This window comes from Pan paniscus, chromosome 2, assembly GCF_029289425.2.
Source record: "Pan paniscus chromosome 2, NHGRI_mPanPan1-v2.0_pri, whole genome shotgun sequence".
NCBI lineage: Eukaryota > Metazoa > Chordata > Mammalia > Primates > Hominidae > Pan > Pan paniscus.
The window spans coordinates 134,407,230-134,430,004 of record NC_085926.1 but is presented as its reverse complement, the minus strand read 5'-3'; the positions used below and the strand labels follow the sequence as shown (position 1 = coordinate 134,430,004).

At 37.0% G+C, this 22,775-nt stretch overlaps 1 protein-coding gene across 4 annotated transcripts in view; it reads left to right on the top strand.

Annotated features, from left to right (window-relative positions):
- The window catches only part of STAG1 (STAG1 cohesin complex component), a 407,390-nt gene that overhangs the window by 243,018 nt on the left and 141,597 nt on the right, over positions 1–22,775 (top strand). For all 4 annotated transcript variants that reach the window (XM_034957447.3, XM_034957449.3, XM_034957448.3 and 1 more), the window contains 2 exons: positions 5,077–5,228; positions 7,598–7,671. In XM_034957447.3, the coding sequence (XP_034813338.1) occupies positions 5,077–5,228; positions 7,598–7,671 (226 nt within the window). The remainder of the gene's footprint in view (positions 1–5,076; positions 5,229–7,597; positions 7,672–22,775) is intronic.

Here is a 22,775-nt window from a genome sequence, read left to right as displayed (position 1 = left end):
GAGTTATCTTGACACTCAATCTTCAGACAGGTTTTTTTAATGTATTCACTCCTTATTGAATAAAGTGAAAACCAATTTCATAGACATTTTTATTAAAAAATAGTGATGAGTAGGAAAATAATATAGTCACATGATTTAAAATTCAAAGTAGACCAGGCACTACGGTTCATCCCTGTAATTCCAACACTTTGGGAGGCTGACGTGGGAGAATCACTTGAGGCCAGGAGTTCAAGACCAACCTGGGCAATATAGTGGGACCCCCATCTCTACAAAATTTTTTTTTTTTTAATTAGCTGAGCATGGTGGTAGCTGTAGTCCCAGCTACTCAGGAGGCTGAGATGAGAGGATCACTTGAGCCTGGTGGGGGTCGAGGCTGCAGGGAGCTGTGATTGCACCACTGTGCTCTATTCTGAGTGACAGAGCAAGACCTTGTCTCAAAAGAAAAACAAAAAGTAAAAAAATTTTATATGGTGAAATGTTATTCTTTCACCCGTCTCCGACCTTCAAATTAACTTCCTTGAAGACAACCAAAGTTGCCAGTTTCTTACGTTTTTCTAAACATGTTATATGCAAATAATAGCAAATACACATTCAGTGAGAGACAATATGGTGTGTTTAAGAGCTGGGACTATGGAGCAAGGCTGCCTATACTCAAATTCTATGTCCACCAATTGCTATCTAACCATCAAGTCTTTTAGCTGATCTGTGCCTCAGTTTTCTCTTAATGTGAAAAGGAACTAATAATAGTACTTCCTTAGTAGATTTGTGAGTTGTAAATGAATAAGTATGTTTATACGGCTTGGAAGAGTGACTGGCAAGTAAAAATAAATAATACATTCTTTTGCACAAATGATAGCATATACACACTGTAAGGCTATCTTGTCTGTATTTTTCCATTAACAAATATCTTGGTGATCTTTTGTTTACAACACACAAATAATACCACCTTTTTCTAATTTCCATCTAGTTTTATGGTTCTGAATACCAGTGTCTTTGATAATGACTTCCAAATGTGTGTCTACTAGGCATTTCCACTTACATAACTAATAAACAAAAATATTTCTAATTATCTTTGCCCTTTCTATTTATCTCATTTCCTTCATTGTAATCTAAGAAATTCTTTCAGCAGTATATTCTTTTTCTTTTTTTTTTTTTTTTTTTTTTTTTTGAGGTGGAGTCTTGCTGTGTCTCACAGGCTGGAGTGCAGTGGTGCAGCCTCAGCTCACTGCAATCTCTACCTCCTGGGTTCAAGCGATTCTCCTGCCTCAGCCTCCCGAGTAGCTGGGATTACTGGCGTGCGTCACCACATCTGGGAATTTTTTTTTTTTTTTTTTTTTTGGTATTTTTAGTAGATACGGGGTTTCACCATGTTGGCCAGGCTGGTCTTGAACTCCTGACCTCCAGTGATCCACCTGCCTCAGCCTCCCAAAGTGCTGGGATTGCAGGCGTGAGCCCCCTCGCCTGGCCTGGTATTTTCAAAATACATTTCATATCTAACAATTTCTCTCTACCTATTGCTGCCACCTTAATCTAAGCCAGCATCATTTCACTGAGTTGCCAAAGGCAAAAACCTAAGACTCATTATTGCAAACTTTGAGCAAAATATTTTCAGCTCTGCCTCACTGCTCCTATTTAGTCTCCCTTCTTCCAGTTTTACTGTCCTATACTCTGGTCACACATCAGTTTAAAATCTAATTCAGACTGTTTCACATCACTCCACATTCTCTAGGATATCTTACCCTGCTTAGATTTAATTCATGAGCCTTAAGGAGAGGATAGGTTAACTGGATCCTAGTAACTCTCTTATAATCTGGCCTCTTCCTTCCTTTTAAGTATCTTCTTCTGCCTCTGACTACCTCTGTGCTCCAACCAGACTAAATACTATACTCTGTAGTGAGTACCCTCCTCCCAACAGTTTACCTTATAACTGTCCCTGGAAAGCTGTTCTGCTGTGGAATCACGTGACCATTCCTTCACTTCATGCTCAAATGTCAAGGTCTCAGAGAGGCCTTCCCAAATGACCATCTAAAATAGCACCCCTTTCGTGCTCTAATATTTTTACCATACTTTTTCTTTATAGCACTAATCATTAACTGACGTGGTTTTTTCATTTGCATATTACCTATTCATTTATTGTCTTCTTTTCCTTACTAGAATGTAAAAATCACAAAAGGAAGTTCTTTGTTTTGTTCACTTGTGTATCTCTAATAACTAGAACAATGCTCAGTATATGCTGGATTGTTAGATGAATGGACAGGACTTTAAATAAGTGCTTCTTTAGCTATGATGAATGACTAGTTTTTAATTACGAATCTGTCACAACCTAGTACTTTTGTAAAATGCGGTGGAAATAGTATATATGTATTTATTAGTGTCATGTTATTAAAATCAACAGGCATTAAATTGTCAGATTGCTATAAAAATTTCTAAATGTTTTCAATTTTTTGCTCATAATGACCTTCTAATAAACTTCGTGTGGTCAGCACCCATTTGCAGACGACACTATCAGTACCGCTGTACCAGAACATATTTACCATTTTATAGTCAGCAGTTAAAATGTGAAAGCTAAACGAAGGACGTATTCTTCTCCTTGCTAGACAACAAGAAGCCACTTAAGAGCTGATGTCACATTATGATGGCTGAATTCCTGCAGGATTATTAACTTACAAAAAGGTTTTTTTAGTAATACCAGGAAAATTTAATAAGTACCAATTCTATGCAGAGATAAGTCTTTTTCAGTGGACTCAATTAAAACATCATAATCCTCATTTTATGTCTGTCATTTAATTTGAGGTTTGTTTTTAATAGCTGTTTATGTGTTATTCAATGAAGTCTCAGTTTTACAGGTTTAAAAATATTTTATCTCAGTAAACACTGCTGTATTATACCTAATATGTTTCCGAAGATATATTGATCATTTTTAACATGTCTTGTCTGTTTTAGTATGTTGATTACTTTACTGTTTATGTATCTGGGATGGAAGGAGAGTCATTAAATAATGACATTTGGAGTTTGGGATCTGGGTTCACAAGAAGATATATAGCTGAAAGTAAAAGCTATGAAGTTTTTAAAAAGCCGTGCCTCAGTTTCCACTGGTGAATTGCAACCAGGGTTGGTGTTAATTTTAATGCTTTTCAGCTCCTGGATATTCAAGTCATTTTGCGTTAGGTATGTAGAGGTAGATACTGAATTAAGCTCCTTTGGGTGTCACTTCATATGCTCATAACAAACACTGATAAACTAGTATTATCAGCTTGAGTAGTTGGAATGCTCCAGATTCCTCTTGTCTTTGAGCTGTTCTCTTTCCTTATACAGTTTAATTTTACAAATTATTTTAAACTTTCATAGTGTAGTCCAATATACTACTACTGGCAACACACAAAACTCAAAATCACTGTCTTATATTTTGAAACACAAGAATATTTCTCAGTTTACTGTTTGAGACACTACCACAGGGAAAGAAACATTTTCATTTAATGCATTTCTAATGCAAAAATCCTGAAAAATCCATTTCTGGTCACTAATTTAAATAAATTTGTTTTTCAGGATTTTTGCATTATAATTTTGCATTGTAATGGTCACTAACTTAAGCACGTTTGTTTTTCAGGATGTTTACATTTGTTTTTCAGGTTTTTTACCTTATATTTTGGTTTAAGGACAGCAGCAATTATTTAATAACATAGAACTGATCAAAATGTAGATAGAGTTTCCGAATAACAAATTGAGTATACGTGTAGATAGAAATACAGATACAGCATACATACATACTATATGTATTTAGAAAACACATATGTTTACATATGTAATTAAGAAAAAATAGGCCGGGTGCGGTGGCTCATGCCTGTAATCTCAGCACTTTGGGAGGCCAAGGTGGGCGGATCACCTGAGGTCGGGAGTTCAAAACCCGCCTGGCCAACATGGTGAAACCCTGTCTCTACTAAAAAATACAGTAATTAGCTGGGCGTGGTGGTGCATGTCTGTAATCCCAGCTACTCCGGAGGCTGAGGCAGGAGAATCACTTGAACCTGGGAGGTGGAGGTTGCAGTAAGCCAAGATTGCGCCATTGCACTAAAGCCTGGGCAACAAGAGCGAAACTCCAACTCAAAAAAAAAATAAAAATAATGAAATTTTATAAACAGTGCATGCTTGTTTTTAATTATATGGATATGTTTGCAGATAAATGAATCAGTTCTTCTAAAGCACTGAACAGTTCAGTTTTTTTAATAACCGAATGTTCATACTTGCACATGAATAACCTAAAAGGAACAAAAAGGGGAAATTATTTACCAGCACAAACTGTCTTGTTCCTTTACCTGTATTTCCCATATTCTCACTATCTCAATGATGAAAACAAATATGAACAGACAGAAGTTTGAGGTTTGTGTCATACCTGTTTGTCAGAGGATGTGAAACAAATTTGAAAGTGTTTAATAAGATTTACAAATACAAGTGAACGTTTAAAAGTACATTATCACTGTGGCTGGGGAGGATAGGTCAATTGGAAATTCACAAAGTACATTTTTAATGGACTTCAATGAGTTTGGTAGGATTAGTATGTTTTTCAGGGTTTGGAGGTTGTGCAACTCTCTGAGGTGAGGAACAAAGGGAGAGGACCATATATGGGGGTAAAGATCACAAATTGATTGTAAACATCTAAAACATCTAAGGTACCTTTGACACATTTAAGTAAAGGTACTAAGGATGCATTTATATATACTCATATTTGATGATCAGAAGAGAGGTTTAGGCTTGATTAGTGTGCCCTTACGTGTATATTTTTAGGAGTAGGAGAAAGGAGTTGTTGAAGATAGAACTGAAATCCTTTCTTCTGTTAGTTAGGATGAGGCTGTGTTTAAATGGAAAGTGTTAACAAGCCAAGCTGAGGTAGAGAAAATTATGTTGCAGATGAGTTTATTTCTATAAATTAGTTATCTTTTATTTAAACTTAAATTATGCCTGGGTTGTAAAACAGAAATTCACTAGTTTCATTTCTTCATCCATTGGCTTTATAAATTTGTAATCTTATATGGATAAAGTTTTGATTCATAGGTATTATAATATTTCTTCATTTCATAGCCATGAAGCTCATGACTGCTCTGGTGAATGTTGCCTTAAACCTCAGTATTCATCAGGATAATACCCAGAGACAATATGAAGCCGAGAGAAATAAAATGATTGGGAAGAGAGCCAATGAAAGGTTGGAGTTACTACTTCAGAAACGCAAAGAGGTAAGTTTCATGGGAACTGATGATTTTATGTTCTGTAAATGTGTGGAATATATATGACATTAGTACTTTTTAAGTTCTCTGTAAAAAGGTTTATGTGTATATTTAGTTAGATTATTTGATGTCAGGGTTTCCAAATGAAGCTGGAGTGTTCATTGGTGATCATGTAAGTGCCGTCTGATGGCAGAAAGGAATCATAGAACACCTCTGTTTTTGAAAGAAGTTGGTCTGGGAGTTAGGCAACTCAAAAAGGTTATAAGGCTATAGGCTCAAAAAGTGTGATAAATACTGAAGTCAGAACCGTGAGCCAGCAAAGCTACATTTCCAGGAAAAAGCTAAAGGCTACATACTAGCTGATATATAAGGCACTCCTATGAATAAGATTGGTCTCAGTTTTACAATGACTCCTGTGAATAAGATTGGTCTCAGTTTTACAATGACATTTTCATATACGTGTTAAAAATGATTTTATACTGGTTTTTTTTTGGGGGGGGGATGGAGTTTCGCTCTTGTTGCCCAGGCTCGAGTGCAATGGTGCGATCTCAACTCACCGCAACCTCCACCTCCCCAAAAGCAATTCTCCTGCCTCAGCCTCCCAAGTAGCTGGGAGTACAGGCATGTGCCACCACACCTGGCTAATTTTGTATTTTTAGTAGAGATGGGGTTTCTCCATGTTGGTCAGGCTGGTCTCGAACTCCCAACCTCAGGTGATCCACCCACCTCGGCCTCCCAAAGTGCTGAGATTACAGGCATGAGCCACTGTGCCCGGCCTATACTGGGTTTTTAATAGGAAACATTTTTATTTATCCAATACTACATAAAATCTTAGATCTGCACTATTAGTCTATCTTATAATTTGAAAAAAATATCACATTACAGCAAAGGAATTACATATGAATAATAACTTAATGGGTTTATAATAGGCAAGAAAAAGCAACGATGTTTTGATTATTAGCCATACTGTATTAGTTTGATAGGGCTGCTGTGACAAAGTACCACAAACTGAATGAATTAAACAAAATAACATTATTATAATCTCACAGGTTTGCAGGCTAGAATTCCAAGATCAAGGTGTTGGCAGGGCCATCCTCCCTTGGAAGGATGTGTTCCAGACTTCTCTCCTAATGTCTGGTAGTTGCTTGGCTGGTGGCAGCATAATTCCAATCTTTGCATGACATTCTTCCTGTGTGTATGTTTGTCTCCAAATTTATTCCCTTCTTAAGGACATCAGTCATATTGGATTAGGGTCCTCCCCTTCTCCAGTATGGCTGCATCTTAATGAATTAAATCTGCCACAGTCCTCTTTCCTAATTTCACATTCTGAGGTACTAGGGGTTAGAACTTCAATGTACAAATTTTTAAGGAACATAGTTTAACTCTTCACACATACCATACTTGAAATATTATAGAAGTAAATACTAGAGCTGGGCTTTCGTAAGTACTGCTGACTCAGAAATGTATGCCTCTTATAAATTAATTAGTTTTTATATGATAAATGCAATAAAAGTAATTTTTAACACTTGGAGGAAGTTGCAGAAATTTGAATGATTTGCAATAAAAGTATTCCCAAACTTATTTTAGTAAAGCCTGAAACAAAGCATACAGCAAAAGAATAAATCTGAGGGAATTTTATTGTCACATTCATGTATGTAGTAAAAGCAAATATTTCACTGAATATTACTATACAGTAAATTACAGAATAAATTAGAATAATAGATACCACCTTGAATGTAATTCAGTGCTGTTGTTGTTTTTGAGTAATAATAAACACAAACTTTAACTCTGATCAGTTTTGTTGCCTGAAATTTGTATCTTTGCCATAGATACTATTTATTTTGTTACTGTACTTCACCATAAGTAGCCAGGATCCTTTTTATCTTCTGTTATACCTCTTACTGGGAACTTGGCCTGCTGTCTGTTACAGGCTAGTGAGATGCAGAGTAATGTTTGGATACATTAGATGGAGTAAGAAGTTACTTTTAGAACAGCAAATATGTTAATTAAGGATGTTCCTTTAACCAAGAAAGGCAAAACCAAACTCAGGGACCTGATTTAGACAGAAGAGTTCTGTTCCTAAGGCAGATGATATTTTGGAGATAGGAATCTGACCACACTTAGCTATACCACCACTCCTTGTTTGTCATTGTGAAGTTTGTGTCTAGAGAGAGACAGTGAAAAGTTCTAAAACCAATATGATATAAATGTAAAGGAATAATGGAAATATACTGGTATTTTCACACATCTGTACTACAAGTGAGAAAAGGATTGAAAACTACCCAGAATGAAAATAAACAGGAATTAAAAACAATTGGAGCTGTTCCTTCCAAATAAAATGATCAGGATTTCAACTTATATGTATTTTTTCATTTCAGCTGCAAGAAAATCAGGATGAAATCGAAAATATGATGAACTCTATTTTTAAGGGTATATTTGTCCATAGATACCGGTAAGAGATTTTAAAAATAATTTTGAAGGCTTTTCACTTAAACAATTATTGATTTTTTTTGTGGCCCAGGCTAACTGTAAAACTCACTAATTATGATTTATGTTTTGTTTTCTGGAAAACAACTTTGGCTGTCAATGTCACACTACACCTATAGAAGAAATTGTATGACTGCTGCCACTACCACTGTTATACTCTTGCAAATTCAGAACATATGCTGTTGGAAGTAGCTTATGTACTTGGATTTATACTGATGGAATATTAATTAATAGGATCATAAACTAATGTAGCTTTAATAAGATATTCTTGTTTTCACATTTAAAAAATTAAGTGCCCTACTTCTTGCTCTGTGGTACTCATTTTGTTCCATGGGCAAATTAATAATTAAAAAAAAAAAAAAAACCTGTGTGAAGCTGGGCGAAAAGAGGACAGAGAAGGGCACCCCCGCAGTTAATGCAACAACTGTATCTTCATTCTTGTTTCCTTTCAGATAAACACATTGAAATAAAAGCCATTAGCAAAATATTTTTGTTATCCTCCATTGCAAAAGATTTTAGTTTGTCTTTCTGTGAAGCCCAGGAACCTTAAAAACACTAACTACATTGTAAAAGAGCATATTTTACATTGAATGAATGAATCATATACATATACTTGTTACCTTCTGTTGATTAGATGTGATGTGTGTAAGTAGATAGACAAAGATAATAAATAGAAGCACTGTTTTCAGACCCATTTGAGAGTATATTTGGCTAATTAATATAGAGCAGTGGGATGTGGTCGCTCATCCCTGTAATCCTAACACTTTGGGAGGCTAAGGTGGGAGGATCACTTGAGGCCAGGAGTTAAAGGCTGCATCTCTACAGAAAATTTAAAAATCAGCCCGGTGTGGTAGTGTGCACTTGTAGTCCCAGCTACTCGGGAGGCTGAGGTGGGAGGATTGCCTGAACCAGAGGGTCAAGGCTGCAGTGAGCCTTGATTGCGCCACTGCACTCCAGTCTGGGTGACAGAACAAGACCCTGTCTAAATCAAAACAAAGAAATACACACATACACAGCTGACCTTTGAACAACATGGGTTTGAACTGCAAGAATTGCCTGTAAACCATTTGTTTCTAACTAAACACGGATTGAAAATACAGTATTTGTGGGATACGAAACCTGTTTACATGGAGGTCTAACTTGTTGAATATGCAGATTACTCAGAGACAGCTGTAGTACTTGAGTATGCATGGATTTTGCTATATGTGAGCAGTCCGAGAAGCAATCCCCTGTGTATACCAAGTGGCAAGTTGTGTGTGTATGTGTATCTGTTTGATAATTTATTTTAATGGAACTTAAACATTTTAACCAAAAGAATAAAATATTCTTTTGAAATAGGTCCAGGGCTTTTATGTTGAGTGTGGATTGTCTGATTGGAGTTTTATGTCTGCTTTCTTGCATATACTGCATGTATAACATGTTATTGATATATTTGTTTTAAAAAGAACAAGGATTTGCATATACCTGCCATGCAGTCTTTTTTTTTTTTTTACTGCAACTTTATGGAGGTATAATTCACATAAATAAACTGCACATTTAAGTGCATAATTTGATGAGTTTTGACATATATACACCTATAAAACCACCACCACAAGCGAGATAATGAATCTCTCCATCATCCTTAAGAAATTCAAGTGCCAAGTTTTCTCATGGCACTTTGTAACTCCTTTCTACCTCCCTTCCTGTTGTTCTACCTTTCCATCATCCTCAAGCAAGCATTGATGTGCTGATTATTTACATTTTCTAGAATTTTATAGAAATGGAATTATGCAACATATCTGGGGTTTTTTTTTGCGGGCAGATCTGGCTTCTTTCTCTGAACAAAATCAGAGTTTTTTTTATCATTGAATGCGTTGCTCGCCGTAATGTGTATATGTGTGTGTGTGTGTGTGTGTGTATATATATATATATTTTTTTTTTAAGATGGAGTTTTGCTCTTGTTGCCCAGGCTGGAGTGCACTGGCACAATGTCGGCTCACTGCAACCTCCGCCTCCCGGGTTCAAGTGATTGTCCTGCCTCAGCCTTCCAAGTAGCTGGGATTACAGGCATTCTCTGCCACGCCCAGCTAATTTTGTATTTTTAGTAGAGACGGAGTTTCTCCCTGTTGGTCAGGCTGGTCTCGAACTCCTGACCTCAGGTGATCTGCCTGCCTTGGCCTCCCAAAGTGCTGGGATTATAGTCGTGAGCCACCATGCCCGGCCTAGCTGTAATATTTTCATAGATGCCCCTTATCAGATTGAGGAATTTTTTTTTTTTTTTTTTTTTTTTTTTTTTTTGAGATGAGTCTCGCTCTGTTGCCCAGGCTAGAGTGCAGTGGCGCAATCTCGGCTCACTGCAAGCTCTGCCTCCCGGGTTCACGCCATTCTCCTGCCTCAGCCTCCCAAGTAGCTGGGAGTACAGGTGCCTGCCACCACGCCCAGCTAATTTTTTGTATTTATTTTATTTTTTTTTAACTAGAAACAGGGTTTCACCATGTTAGCCAGGGTGGTCTCTATCTCCTGACCTGGTGATCCGCCCGCCTCAGCCTCCCAAAGTGCTGGGGTTACAGGCATGAGCCATCGCACCCAGCCGGAAGTTTCTTTTTATTCCTAGTTTTCTGAGAGTTTTTATTAGGAATATATCTTGGATTTTGTCAAATCTTTTTCTGCATCTACTGAGATCAGTGTGTTGTTTTATTTTTTAAAGACTTAATGTGGTGAATTTATGTTCAGATGTTAACATGAACGCATAGAGTAAAGCCCACATTATCATGATATGTTTTTATCTATATATGGTTGGATGTGATTTGCTGAGTTTTTCCAAGAATTTCTGCATCTATGTTCAAGAGGGATAAATAGCTCTAACTTTATTTTAATGAATATCACTGTCTACCTTTGTTAGCAGGGTAATGCTGGCCTTGTAGATTGCGTTACAGTGTATTCTCTCTTCTTTAATTTTCTCGGTGAGTTTGATAGAATTGGTATTATTTCTTCTTCAGATAAGAGTTCTACCATTGGAGCCTAGAATTTTCTTTGCAGGAAGGTTTTTAAGTATGAATTTTCTCCAGTAGATATAGGGCTGTTGAGGTTATCTGTTGTTCCTGAGTAACCTTTGGTAGTTTATGTCTTATAAGAAATTGGTACATTCATCTTGGTAGTTGAGTTCTATTAAAAAACTATCAGCATAAAGTTGGTCATAATATTGGTAATTTAACATCTCTCTCTCTCTCTCTCCCTCCCACTCCTTTTCCCCCTGCTTCCTTCCCGCTTTTCTCTTTTCATTGTTCAGTGTATGTGGAGCTATTTTATCTTATTTTATATTGAATTTTTCTATTATTTTTGTTTTCTATTTCATTGATTTCTGTCCTTTATTTCCTTTCATCTGCTCACTTTGGGTTTCACTTCTTCAGCTCTTCTTAGTTTCTCAAGGTAGAATTTGAGGTCATTGATTTGACACTTTTTTTCTAATAAGGGAATTTACTCCTATAAATTTTTTAAAGCACTGCTTTAGCTATGTGTCCTAAATTTGGATATATTGCATTTTTTATTTAGTTCAAAATACTGTCTAGTGTCCTTTTTGATTTTTTTGTTTCACCCATGGATTATTTTGAAGCATGGCATTTAGTGTGCAGATATTTGAGGATTTTCTAGATACCTTTCTGTTATTGATTTCTAATTTAATTTCAATGTAGTCAAAGAACATAGTTTGTATGATTTGAATGCTTCTAAATGTATTGAGATTTGTATGAGACCCACAGTAAACTCTATCTTGGTGAATAGATACCTATAGATACCTATAGATCTCTATACCTCAAGAAAATAAGGTATATTCTGCTTTTGTTGGCTAGCGTCTTATACCAGTTAAGTCAAATTGGTTAATAGTGTTGTTCAAGTCTTCTCTCTCTTTACTGATTTTCGGTCTGTTTATTCTAACAATTATTAAGAAGGGTTTTATAGGAGTACTTTCTGTGTTTTTTTGGGGTTTTTTTGTTTGTTTGTTTGTTTTTTGAGACGGAGTCTCCCTCTTGTTGCCCAGGCTGGAGTGCAGTGGTACAATCTCAGCTCACTGCAACCTCTGCTTCCCAGATCCAAGCGGTTCTCCTGCCTCAGCCTCCCAAGTAGCTGGGATTACAGGCATGCACCACCACGCCCAGCTAATTTTTTTTTTTTTTTTTTTTTTTTTTGAGACGGAGTCTTGCTCTGTCACCCAGGCTGGAGTGCAGTGGTGCACGGTCTCTGCGCTCTGCAAGCTCCACCTCCCAGGTTCACGCCATTCTCCTGCCTCAGCCTCCCGAGTAGCTGGGACTACAGGCGCCTGCCACCATGCCTGGCTAATTTTTTTGTATTTTTAGTAGAGATGGGGTTTCACCGTGTTATCCAGGATGGTCTCGATCTCTTGACCTCACGAGCCACCCGCCTCAGCCTCCCAACATGCTGGAATTATAGGTATGAGCCACCGTGCCCGGCCCTAATTTTGTATTTTTAATAGAGGCGGAGTTTCACCATGTTGATCAGGCTGGTCTCGAACTCTTGACCTCAAGTGATCCACCCACCTTGGCCTCCCAAAGTGCTGGGATTACAGACATGAGCCACCGTGCCATCCATGCCACCACACCTGGCTGATATTCTTGATATAAGTTCGTGAACAGATGTATAGCTTTTTTTCATTTTCTTAATGGTGACCTTTACAGAGCAAATGTTTTCAATTTGTATGGCCCAGTTTATGAGTTTTTCTTCTGTGGTCATGCTTTTGGTATCTGTGAACATTGCCTAACCCCTAAGATTTCTTCTATGTTTTATTTTCGAAGTTTAATCATTTTGTCTCTTCTATTAAGGCATATGAACCTTTAAAATTGAATTTTTAATTCAATTTTTGTAGATGATGTGATATAAGGGCAGAAGTCTACTTTTTGCATACAAATTTTCAGTTTTCCCAGCACCATTTAATGACAAAGTATCTTTCCCCAATTGAATTACCATGCCATCTCTCTTGAAGATGAATTGACCATAAACACAAGGTTTTATTTTTGGATTTTCTGTCTATCCTTACACTGATACCACCTGCATTGAGTATGCTTTAGATGAGCTTTTAAAATTAGATAGTGTAAGTTGTCTTACTTTATTCTTCGTTTTCAAAAATTTTTTGACTGGTACAGATTCTTTGCATTTCTGTATAAATCTTAGGGTCAACTTGTCAATTTTTGAACAAAAGCTTCTGAAATTATCATAGGGATTGTAATTACCTTGTAAACCAATTTGGAGAGAATTAACCTCTTAACAATATTGAATTTATTCCTTATCTTAATGGGGAAACAATTAGACTTTGAAATTAGGCACGATGTTATTAACTAAGTTTTGTGTAGATACCCTTTAGTAGGATGAGGAATTTACTTCTAGCCTGATTTGTTGGGTGTTTTTATCATGATGGATTGATGTATTTCTTTATTTTTTCTGTTTTGAATGAGGTGGTCATGCAGGTTTTTTCTTTTATTATATTAATATAGTGTATTGTGTTCATTGATTTTCAGATATTATACCAACCTTGCATTCTGGGAGAAATTCCACATGGTTATGGTATACAATCCTGTTTATATGCTACTGGATTCAGTTTGCTAGTATTTTGTTAAGGATTTGTGCATTTACTTTCATAAGGAGTAACAGTGTCAATACTAGCCTTATAGAATACACTGGGAACTATTCTTCCTGCTCTGTTTTCTGAAAGAATTTATGAAGGATTGGTAATATTTCTATGTTTGGTAGAATTCAGCAGAGAAGCCCTTTGATACCAGGCTTTTCTTTGTGTAAAGGTTTTTAATTACTGATTCAATTTATATATCCTGAATTTTTTTAAATTTTGTTTTGTTTTTTATTAATTTATTTTCTTGAGACAGGGTCTCTGTCTGTCACCCTGCCTGGAGTGCAGTGGCACAATCACAACTCCATAGAACTTCAATGTCCTAGGCTCAAGCAGTCCTCCTGCCTCAGCTCCCAAGTAGCTAGGACTGCAGGCAAGCTTCACCACACCTGGCCAATTTTTTATTTTTTCTAGAAACTAGGGCTTCTCCCTGTTTTGCCCAGAATGGTTAGAACTCTTGACCTCAAGCAGTCCTTCTGCCTCGGCCTCCCAAAGTACTAGGATTATAGGTGTGAGCCACTGTGCCCTGCACACCGCCAGATTTTTTGTTGTTTTTGAGTCAGATTTGGTAATTTGTATTTCTCAGGCAATATGTCTATTTCATGCAAATTGTAAATTTAATGGCATAATGTTATTCATAATATTTTGTAGTCATTTTAATTTTTGGGGGGTTGTCAGCCCCTTTATTCTTGTGTGATTTGTGTCTTCTCTTTTGTCTTTCTCAGTCTCACTATAAGTTTGTTTTGTTGATCTTTTCAAATAATAATGGACTCGTAATTTTGTTGGCTTTCTCTGTTTTTTATTTCCTTGATTTTTGTTTCCATATTTATTATTTGTGTTGTTTTTTTTTTTTTTTTCGGAGACAGGATCTCGCTCTGTTGTCCAAGCTGGAGTGCAGTGTCATCATCATTGCTCACTGCAGCCTTGACCTCACGGGCTCAAGCAGTACTCCTGCCTCAGCCCGCTGAGTAGTTGGGACTACAAGCACACATCACTGTGCCTGGCTAATTTTTGTTATTTTTGTAGAGTCAGGGTTTGGCCATGTTGTCCAGGCTCGTGTTGAACTCCTGGACTCAAGTGATCCACCTGCCTCAGCCTCCCAAAGTGATGGGATTACAGGTGTGAGCCATCCTTTGCTGATCTTTTTGTTTTGTTTTGGTTTGGTTTTTTTGAGACAGGGTTTTACTCTGTCACCCAGGTGGGAGTGCAGTTGCACAATCACAGCTCACTTCAGCCTCAACATCCTGGGCTCAGGTGATCTTCCCACGTCAGCCTCCTGAGTAGCTGGGACTACAGGCACACACTACCATACCTGGTTAATTTTTTGTATTTTTAGTAGAGACGAAGTTTCACCATGTTGCCCAGGCTGGTCTCAAATTCCTGGGCTCAAGCCATCTACCACCCTCAGCCTCCCAAAGTGCTGTGATTAGGTGTGAACTATCATGCCTGGCCTAATTGTTTCTTAAGTTGAAAACTAAAATTATTCATTTTATATCCTTCCTCCTTTCTCAACTCCCCTTATAAGCTCTAAATTTTCCACAAAGCACTGCTCTAGCCCAGCTTCATTTTCTTGTCCTTCCTTTGTGCTATTATTGTCATATATATTTTGTCTACATTAGTTACTAACCCACCTGTACAGCATTATTTTCAGAGTGTTCAGTCATCTCTTAACAAAATTAAGAGGAGAAAATACAAATACACTTACTGTCTTCTAATTTACTTTCTTGTTAACATTTTTGACATTCTTCATTTTTTCTCGTGGAATTTAGTTATTGTATCGTGTTATTTCCTTGCAGTTTGAAGGACTTCATTTTGTGTCCCTTGTAAGGTAAATTTTACCCTGCTTAAACTGTTAAATGGCATGTAAATATCTGGGGACAGTCTTAGGGCTCATCTTGTGTTATCCCCTCTCAGAGATTACCATTCTGCTCTGACTGATAATCCAACATCTAAAAATCATTTTGTGCAATTTGGTTTTTGTTTTCATTTACTTTTTTCAAGTGAGAGCATAAATTCTGTCCATCTTGGCTCCGTCATGCAGTCTTGAATTCAGAATCCATATTTTTATGATTTTCTGTCAGTCTGTAACACCAGTATTTATTTTAATGACTCACCTTTCTTGAGTCTTGACAAAGCTTTCAATCTATTATCCTTGTAGAAACAACAGTTATTTAATTTCTTACTGTTACAATGTTGATTTACATTTTATTTAATCAGACCTTGCATAAACTAGTATTGGATCTGTCATAGCCTGACTGAACTGTTCAAAACTACAATACAAGTGTAGTTGAGAATGTGACCTACTTGGCAAAAGTGATCAGCGTGCCATGGATACTAATCATTAATTTCCATAAGTATCACTCAGTCTACATTATTGATTAATAGGAGATATTACTGCACGTACTGGAAGTAGTAGGTACTTTGCAGAGATATCACTTTAAGTTACCACTTTGTGTCCAACTTACCACCATCCACTTCAAACAAATTTGATTTTTTTTGTTTTTTTGTTTTGTTTTATTTTTGAGACAGTCTTGGTCTGTCTCCCAGGCTGGAGTGCAGCAGCGTGATCTTGGGCTGATTCCAGCCCCCGCCTCCTGGGTTCAGGTGATTCTCCTGCCTCAGCCTCCTGAGTAGCTGGGAATACAGGTGTGCACCACCATCCTCAGCTAATTTTGTATTTTTAATAGAGACAGGGTTTCACCATGTTGGCCTGGCTGGTCTTGAACTCCTGACCTCAGGTGATCTTCCTGCCTCGGGCTCCCAACGTGCTGGGATTACAAGTGTGAGCCACTGCACCCGGCCAACAGATTGGATTTTAATCTGTATGCTGCTAGATCTAAGTAATCATTTACAGTAAGTATGGAGACCAGAAGAATGTGTTTTCTAACTGAATCCTTGTGGTATTGCTTAAGTCTAGAATTTGGGAAACTGTACCTCAGACCAAATGATCAGTTTCTTCCACATATAAATGGCAAATAATAAGAACCAGGGGATGTAAAAACACAAAATACTGAATGTGAAAAACACTCACAAATTCATATTTAATGAACAGGATATACTTTAGAATGTTGAGGAGACAATTAGTGAATTGGAATGTAATACTGAGGAATTTACCCAGATCACAGTAATAAAGGGATAAAAAGATATGGACGGACCTTTCTGATATGGGAAGGGTAGTGTCAGATACTTCATCAGTCCTTTAAAAAGAAGTTTCAGGAAAAGAGAGAAGCCCTTGGTCATGGTAGTGTGCACCTGTAGTCCCAGCTACACAGGAGGATGAGATGGTAAGACTGCTTGAGCCCAGGAGTTCCAGGGTGCAGTGAACTATGATCAAGCCACTGCACTCCAGTCTGAACGACAGAGCAAGACCCCGTGTCTAAAAAAATAGATACATGGAAAGAAATGTATTAGAAGTAGTAGTAGTGAGTACAATTTTATAAATTAGTTAAACAGAAACTTCAGATTAAAAAAACTTAACGAGTGCTGAGTAGGTTAGGGAATATATTCTACATCTAGACATACCATAGTGAAAATGAAAAACATCAAAGATGAAGACAGTTATAAAAGCAACCAGAAAGATTGTTATTTCAGTAATGGTAAAAGAATAACAACAACAACAAAAAAGAATAACAAAGTTGTTAGGCCATAAGGACAAACTTACTCAGAGGACAGATTTAAGTACTTTTGAGAAGATGAAAAACAGAATTCTTTAAGACTAGTTGAGTCTTTTCATCGTTTTATGTTACAATGAAACCTTTCAGAATCATGTTTTCAGAGCTGTTCTTATACAATACCATAATAGATTTATTCTGAACAAACTATTATTCCATTATTTTAATCTTCTTCTTAATATTTCATCTTTGATCTAATATGGGGGTCAGGTTGCTAGTTAAAATGTAAATATTAATTAGAGGATATTTTTCTTTGAAAGCTAATGTATCTTTGACATTTGATTTTTAATCTTATTAAAGCCTAAACTTCTGTTAATAGTAAAATATTAAGGCGTAATGCAGGGTAACAGATAGCCATACACCTTCTCTGTATGAGACTCTTAGTGATGCAGTGCCTTTCTGTGTATTTTGCCACTGTTTTTACTTATTAATAATTAGCAACAAAAATGAGATGAAAAATATTTTTATAAACTTGCCACATTTTCAATATATCTAAAATAACTCTTAGCAGTCGGGTGCGGTAGCTCACACCTGTAATCCCAGCACTTTGGGAGGATCACTTGAGGTGGGGAGTTCGAGACCAGCCTAGCCAACATGGCGAAACCCTGCCTCTACTAATAATACAAAAAAAAAGGGGGTGTGATGGTCTGTGCCTGTAATCCCAGCTACTCAGGAGGCTGAAGTAGGAGAATCGCTTGAACCCGGGAGGTGGAGGTTGCAGTGAGCCAAGATTGTGCCACTGCACTCCAGCCTGGGCGACGGAGTAAGATTATGTCTCAAAAAAATTAAATTAAATTAAATTAAAACTAAAATTAAATAACTCTAGTAAGCCTGAAATAATAAATGAAATATTTGTATTTAATTTGTAAACAAGACAGTTTCAGCTCTTCAGGTTTACTCTTACACATTACTACCTTTCAAAAGCCTTCCTTGACCACCTTCTCTCCTCTCCATTTTACGTGCTTCTGTGTTCTCTGTAACACTCTTTACTAACTTTCAGCACTCACTAAGGTAGTATTTATTTTAATCATCTTATTGTAAGTTAGGGTCTCTATTCTCAAGTTCTTAGTCTAATGAAGGATACAGTATGACTTTTCTGTAATTCTTTCAGCTGTTTCTTTCTCCCGATGCTGTTTCATACCAAAAAATTCTCTATAATTATTCTATTTTGGAAAATGTGATTTTTTTTTTCCTCGCAGCCTAATCTTAGTGATAAAATTGGTTGAGACCTGAATTCACTGGGTGCTGCAATTTAGAGAGTGTGCCTTTTTTGGCCATTCATAATTATTTCTCCCTGTGGAGCTCTCATGAGATTCCTTGTACATGAGCAATAATTGTGAGTGTCAAAACATCCATATTAGCTAAGCATGGTTTTTGAAATTTGTATTATAATCATTTTAATTTAGTCTGCATCCTTACTGGAAAAGCATCCATAAGGGTAGTACAAGAAACATTTAATTAAAATTCACTGGAGTTCAACTTTATTTTGTTATAAGCAGAAAATAATTAAACTTCCATCTGCTGAGAAAGTAATCCAATGAAAACTTAGGTCCAGATACCATATTAAAGGGTTATGTTCTCCCCAAAAGGATACATTGTAATGGTCAATAATTAGATAAGTTTGTCCTAGAAGCAAACATGATCATTCTTTTATGCTGTAAAATAGAGTTACCACAAAGGATTAATAGAATTGCACCTGAATTATTCTTTTCTAGTTCCTTTTCTTTGAGTTTCCAAGTAAAGCCTTCATGTTTAGTTTTTAATTTCAAGGCCTGAATGCTAGGATGTTGTAAAAATTAGTCTGTCTTATGATTGTCTTTATTCCTTTCCTCTTGTCTTACTATTTTTTGCACCCCCTGCATTACTCTTTGCTTTGGATGCTCCCAAATGCCTCAGCTAGACATCTTTCTTAAATGGGGTGAAGCTATTGGAAATAGAGATTAGTTGTTTAAAAATAAATTTAATATGAAAACATAAAAATTGGAGGACTCTTATGAGGAAATATGTTTATATCAAAAGATATGTTGTAATCAAATCAGGGATATTTAGACTTACACTGCATTTTTATTTTATACTGTATCTCCTTGAATATACTATTAGTTCCTGGAGAGCAAGAAAGCAAATATATAATAATAATAGGAATCACAGAAGAACTGAGACTTCACTAGAGCTTGAAAGAATAATCAGTGTAGGTAATCAGAGTAGAATTCAGGGTATTATAGGCATAGGGATAACCACAAACGTGTAGGTGCTGATGCACTTGAGCTATTTGGACTAAAGAACTAATTGTGTAAGATGATTGGTTATTATTATATTTGTAAGGGTCTTTTATAATAAGGAAACTAATAATTTTAATTATCTTTTGCCATGTAACAAATTACTCCCAAACTTGGTGGTGTCAAATATTTATCTCAGGCTGGGGGCAGTGGCTCACGCCTGTAACCCCAGCCTTTTGGGAGGCCAAGGCGGGTGCGTCACCTGAGGTCAGGAGTTCAAGACCAGCCTGGCTAACATGGCGAAACCCTGTTTCTACTAAAAATACAAAAATTAGCCGGATGCAGTGGCACGTGCCTATAGTCCCAGCTACTCGGGAGGCTGAGGCAGGAGAATCACTTGAACCCAGGAGGTGGAGGTTGCAGTGAGCCGAGATCATGCCACTGCACTCCAGCCTGAGTGACAGAATGAGACTCCGTCTCAAAAAGCAAACAAAAAAACATTTGTCTCATAATTTCTATGGGTCAGGAATTTGGGAGTAGCCCAGCTAGCTGGTTCTAGCTTAGATCTCTCATAAGATTACAATCAAAGCATCCTCCAAGTCATCTGAAGACTTGGCTGGGGTTGTAGGTTCTGCTTCCACAATGGCTTACTTACATGGCTGATGGCAGAAAGCTCTAGTTACTCATCACATGGAGCTTTCCATAGAGCACCTTGAATGTCATCAAGACATAGCCGGTGGCTTTCCCCAGAGAGTGATCACAGAGAGAACAAAACAGTCACTTAGCCTCAGGAGTCAGAATTCCTCATTTCTACTACATTATATTCATCAGAGATACTTTACGTAGTATACCCACATTCAAGAAAAGGGGAATGAAAGGAGCAAAGAATTTGTGGACATCCTTCAAAACTACCACATCAGTTGTAATTTTACTGTCTAGTCTGTGATTATTCACATGTATATGTTATGTATTATGATCTATCAGGGTGATGTCAGCAGTCAAAGTGGATTGGAGCACTAGAACCCAAAGAGGAGACAAGTTATCCAGGGAGTTTTTATAGCTACAGAATAGGCTCTCTGGCCACACATGGTCAAATTGCAAGTCTGGAAAAGGATATTTACATTTTTAAAGTTAAGATGGGAAGGATTGAACTGGCATCTGAAGTAGACAAGGACTGGGATTCCTAGAAAACATGTGGTATGAAAATACTGGCAATGTGAAACCAACCCAAATGCCCATCAGTGATAGACTAGATAAAGCAAATGTGGTACATACACTCCATGGAATACCATGCAGCCGTAAAAAGGAGTGAGATGATGTCTTTTCCAAGGACATGGATGAAGCTGGAAGCCATTATCCTCAGCAAACTAACACAGGAACAGAAAACCAAACACCGTATATTTTCACTCATAAGTGGAAGCTGAACATTAAGAACACATGGACACACAGAGGGGAACAGCACACACCAGTGCCTGTTGGGAGTTGGGGGTGAGGGGAGGGAACTTAGAGGACGGGTCAATAGGTGCAGCAAACCACCATGGCACATGTATACCTGTGTAACAAACCTGCACGTTCTGTGCTTGTATCCGCCTTTTTTTTTTTTTTTTGAAGAAATAAAAAAATCGGCATTGCATACAGAGAACCTGTGTTCTGAGAACATAAGCTGTTCAGTAGTCTAGTTGGTGAAACAACAAAGACGTTAGAAATTAGGCATAGATGTAGAGATGGGTGTAAAAAATGTTTTGAACAGGATTTCTCTGCTGAAGACGTAAAGGTAAGACTGGTTGTTCTCTAGCCTGTTGCAAACAGCCATTCATAATCTCAGTATTAGTAGTAATTCCAAGAATTAACCTAACTCTAAGAGTTAGTTGGAAGAGTTAGATGGAAGAATGATTTCACTGTGTATATGTGCAGTTACCATACTGAGTAGTCACTAAGTTTTAATCAGCATGCTGTACCTATTGACTTTGTCCTCAGCCTGCTTCCATGAAATTGTGTAATAAAATTTAGCCTGGTTTTTATAGAATTGACTTTTACAAGGGTAGTATAGCAGAGGAAAAATGTAATGGATCCTCGGCAGAGGTACTACTTGGTAGGACTGAAAGAGCTAAAATGATATGATTTGGATGTTTTATAGATATATTTTGTAGTTGTGTTTTGGTTTTTGAGGGGAGTTTTATTTTTGCTACTGTTAGCTTGTTTTTATTTGGACATCCCAGTAGAAAACAAAGTATACAAAGCTGTAGCTCAGAGATGGAAATTTTTAAATAGTAGGATAATACCAAATGTCAGGCAAGGATGTGAAACACTGATGTAGACATTTTTAAATATCTAATAAAGTTGAAGATGTGCATTGCTTCTAACCCAATAATTTCACTTGTAGGTATCAAAACAGTATCTCACAGATGTTGTTGACTCTGTCCTACATTAGGTACACAGTAGCTTCAAGAAAGAATACTTACTTGCCTACTACATGTGGAGCATTTTGGTATTTTCTGTCCTATATACTTTTATGTATTTGTTGCCACTCACTGAATCAATTTTATAATGTGCTAATGGGTCCCGATGCAGTATTTTAAAAACACTGCTCTAAGGAAACTCCCACATATCTGCACAGGGAGAAACATACAAGAATATTCATGGACTCATTGGTAGTAAAAGCAAAACCTTGGAAACAACTTAAATTTCCATTTATGAGAGAATATGTAATTTATGATTGTTTATAGAAAGGAACAGTGGACACTGGCTAAAATTAAAACATCAGAGCTTTATAAACCAGTATGCATAAATTGCAAAATATGATTTGTGAAAAAAGCAAGTTGTAGAAGGAGGCCTACAGGATAATATTTATGTAAAACAATACATATGACGTTAAACAGAGATGGAATTGATATTCACTGAATCAAGGACAGTCATTTACTCTTGGGAAGGGAGATGTATCAGACGTATATAGGAATTTTTAACTGTATTATATTTCTTAGCTGAGCAGTGGATATATGCAGTTATTCATTATATTGTCCCCTATACCTTGTTTTATGTCTGAAATTTTTTGTCTGAAAAAAGAAATATTCTTGTCCCACGCATGTTCAGTATTGTGTAGGTCTAGGAACACCTCACAGTTTATAGTAGAGCTACTTTTTTTTTCTTTTTAGACAGAATCTCACTCTGTCGCCCAGGCTGGAGTGCAGTGGCGTGATCTCGGCTTACTGCAACCTCCGCCTCCTGGGTTCAAACGATTCTCCTGCCTCAGCCTCTCGAGTAGCTGGGACTACAGGCGCCCGCCACCACGCCCAGCTAATTTTTTGTATTTTTAGTAGAGATGGTGTTTCACCGTGTTTGCCAGGATGTTCTCGATCTCCTGACTTCGTGATCTGCCCACCTCAGCTCCCAAAGTGCTGGGATTACAGGCGTGAGCCACTGTGCCTGGCCAGTAGAGCTACTTTTTATACTGTATTCATTATAAATGTCTAGAATGATGAAACAAATGAAAGATTATAATAGCCAACATTTAATGGAAGGATTAATGGATGCCAGGTACAATTCTAAGTCTTCTATTTGTATTAAGTGA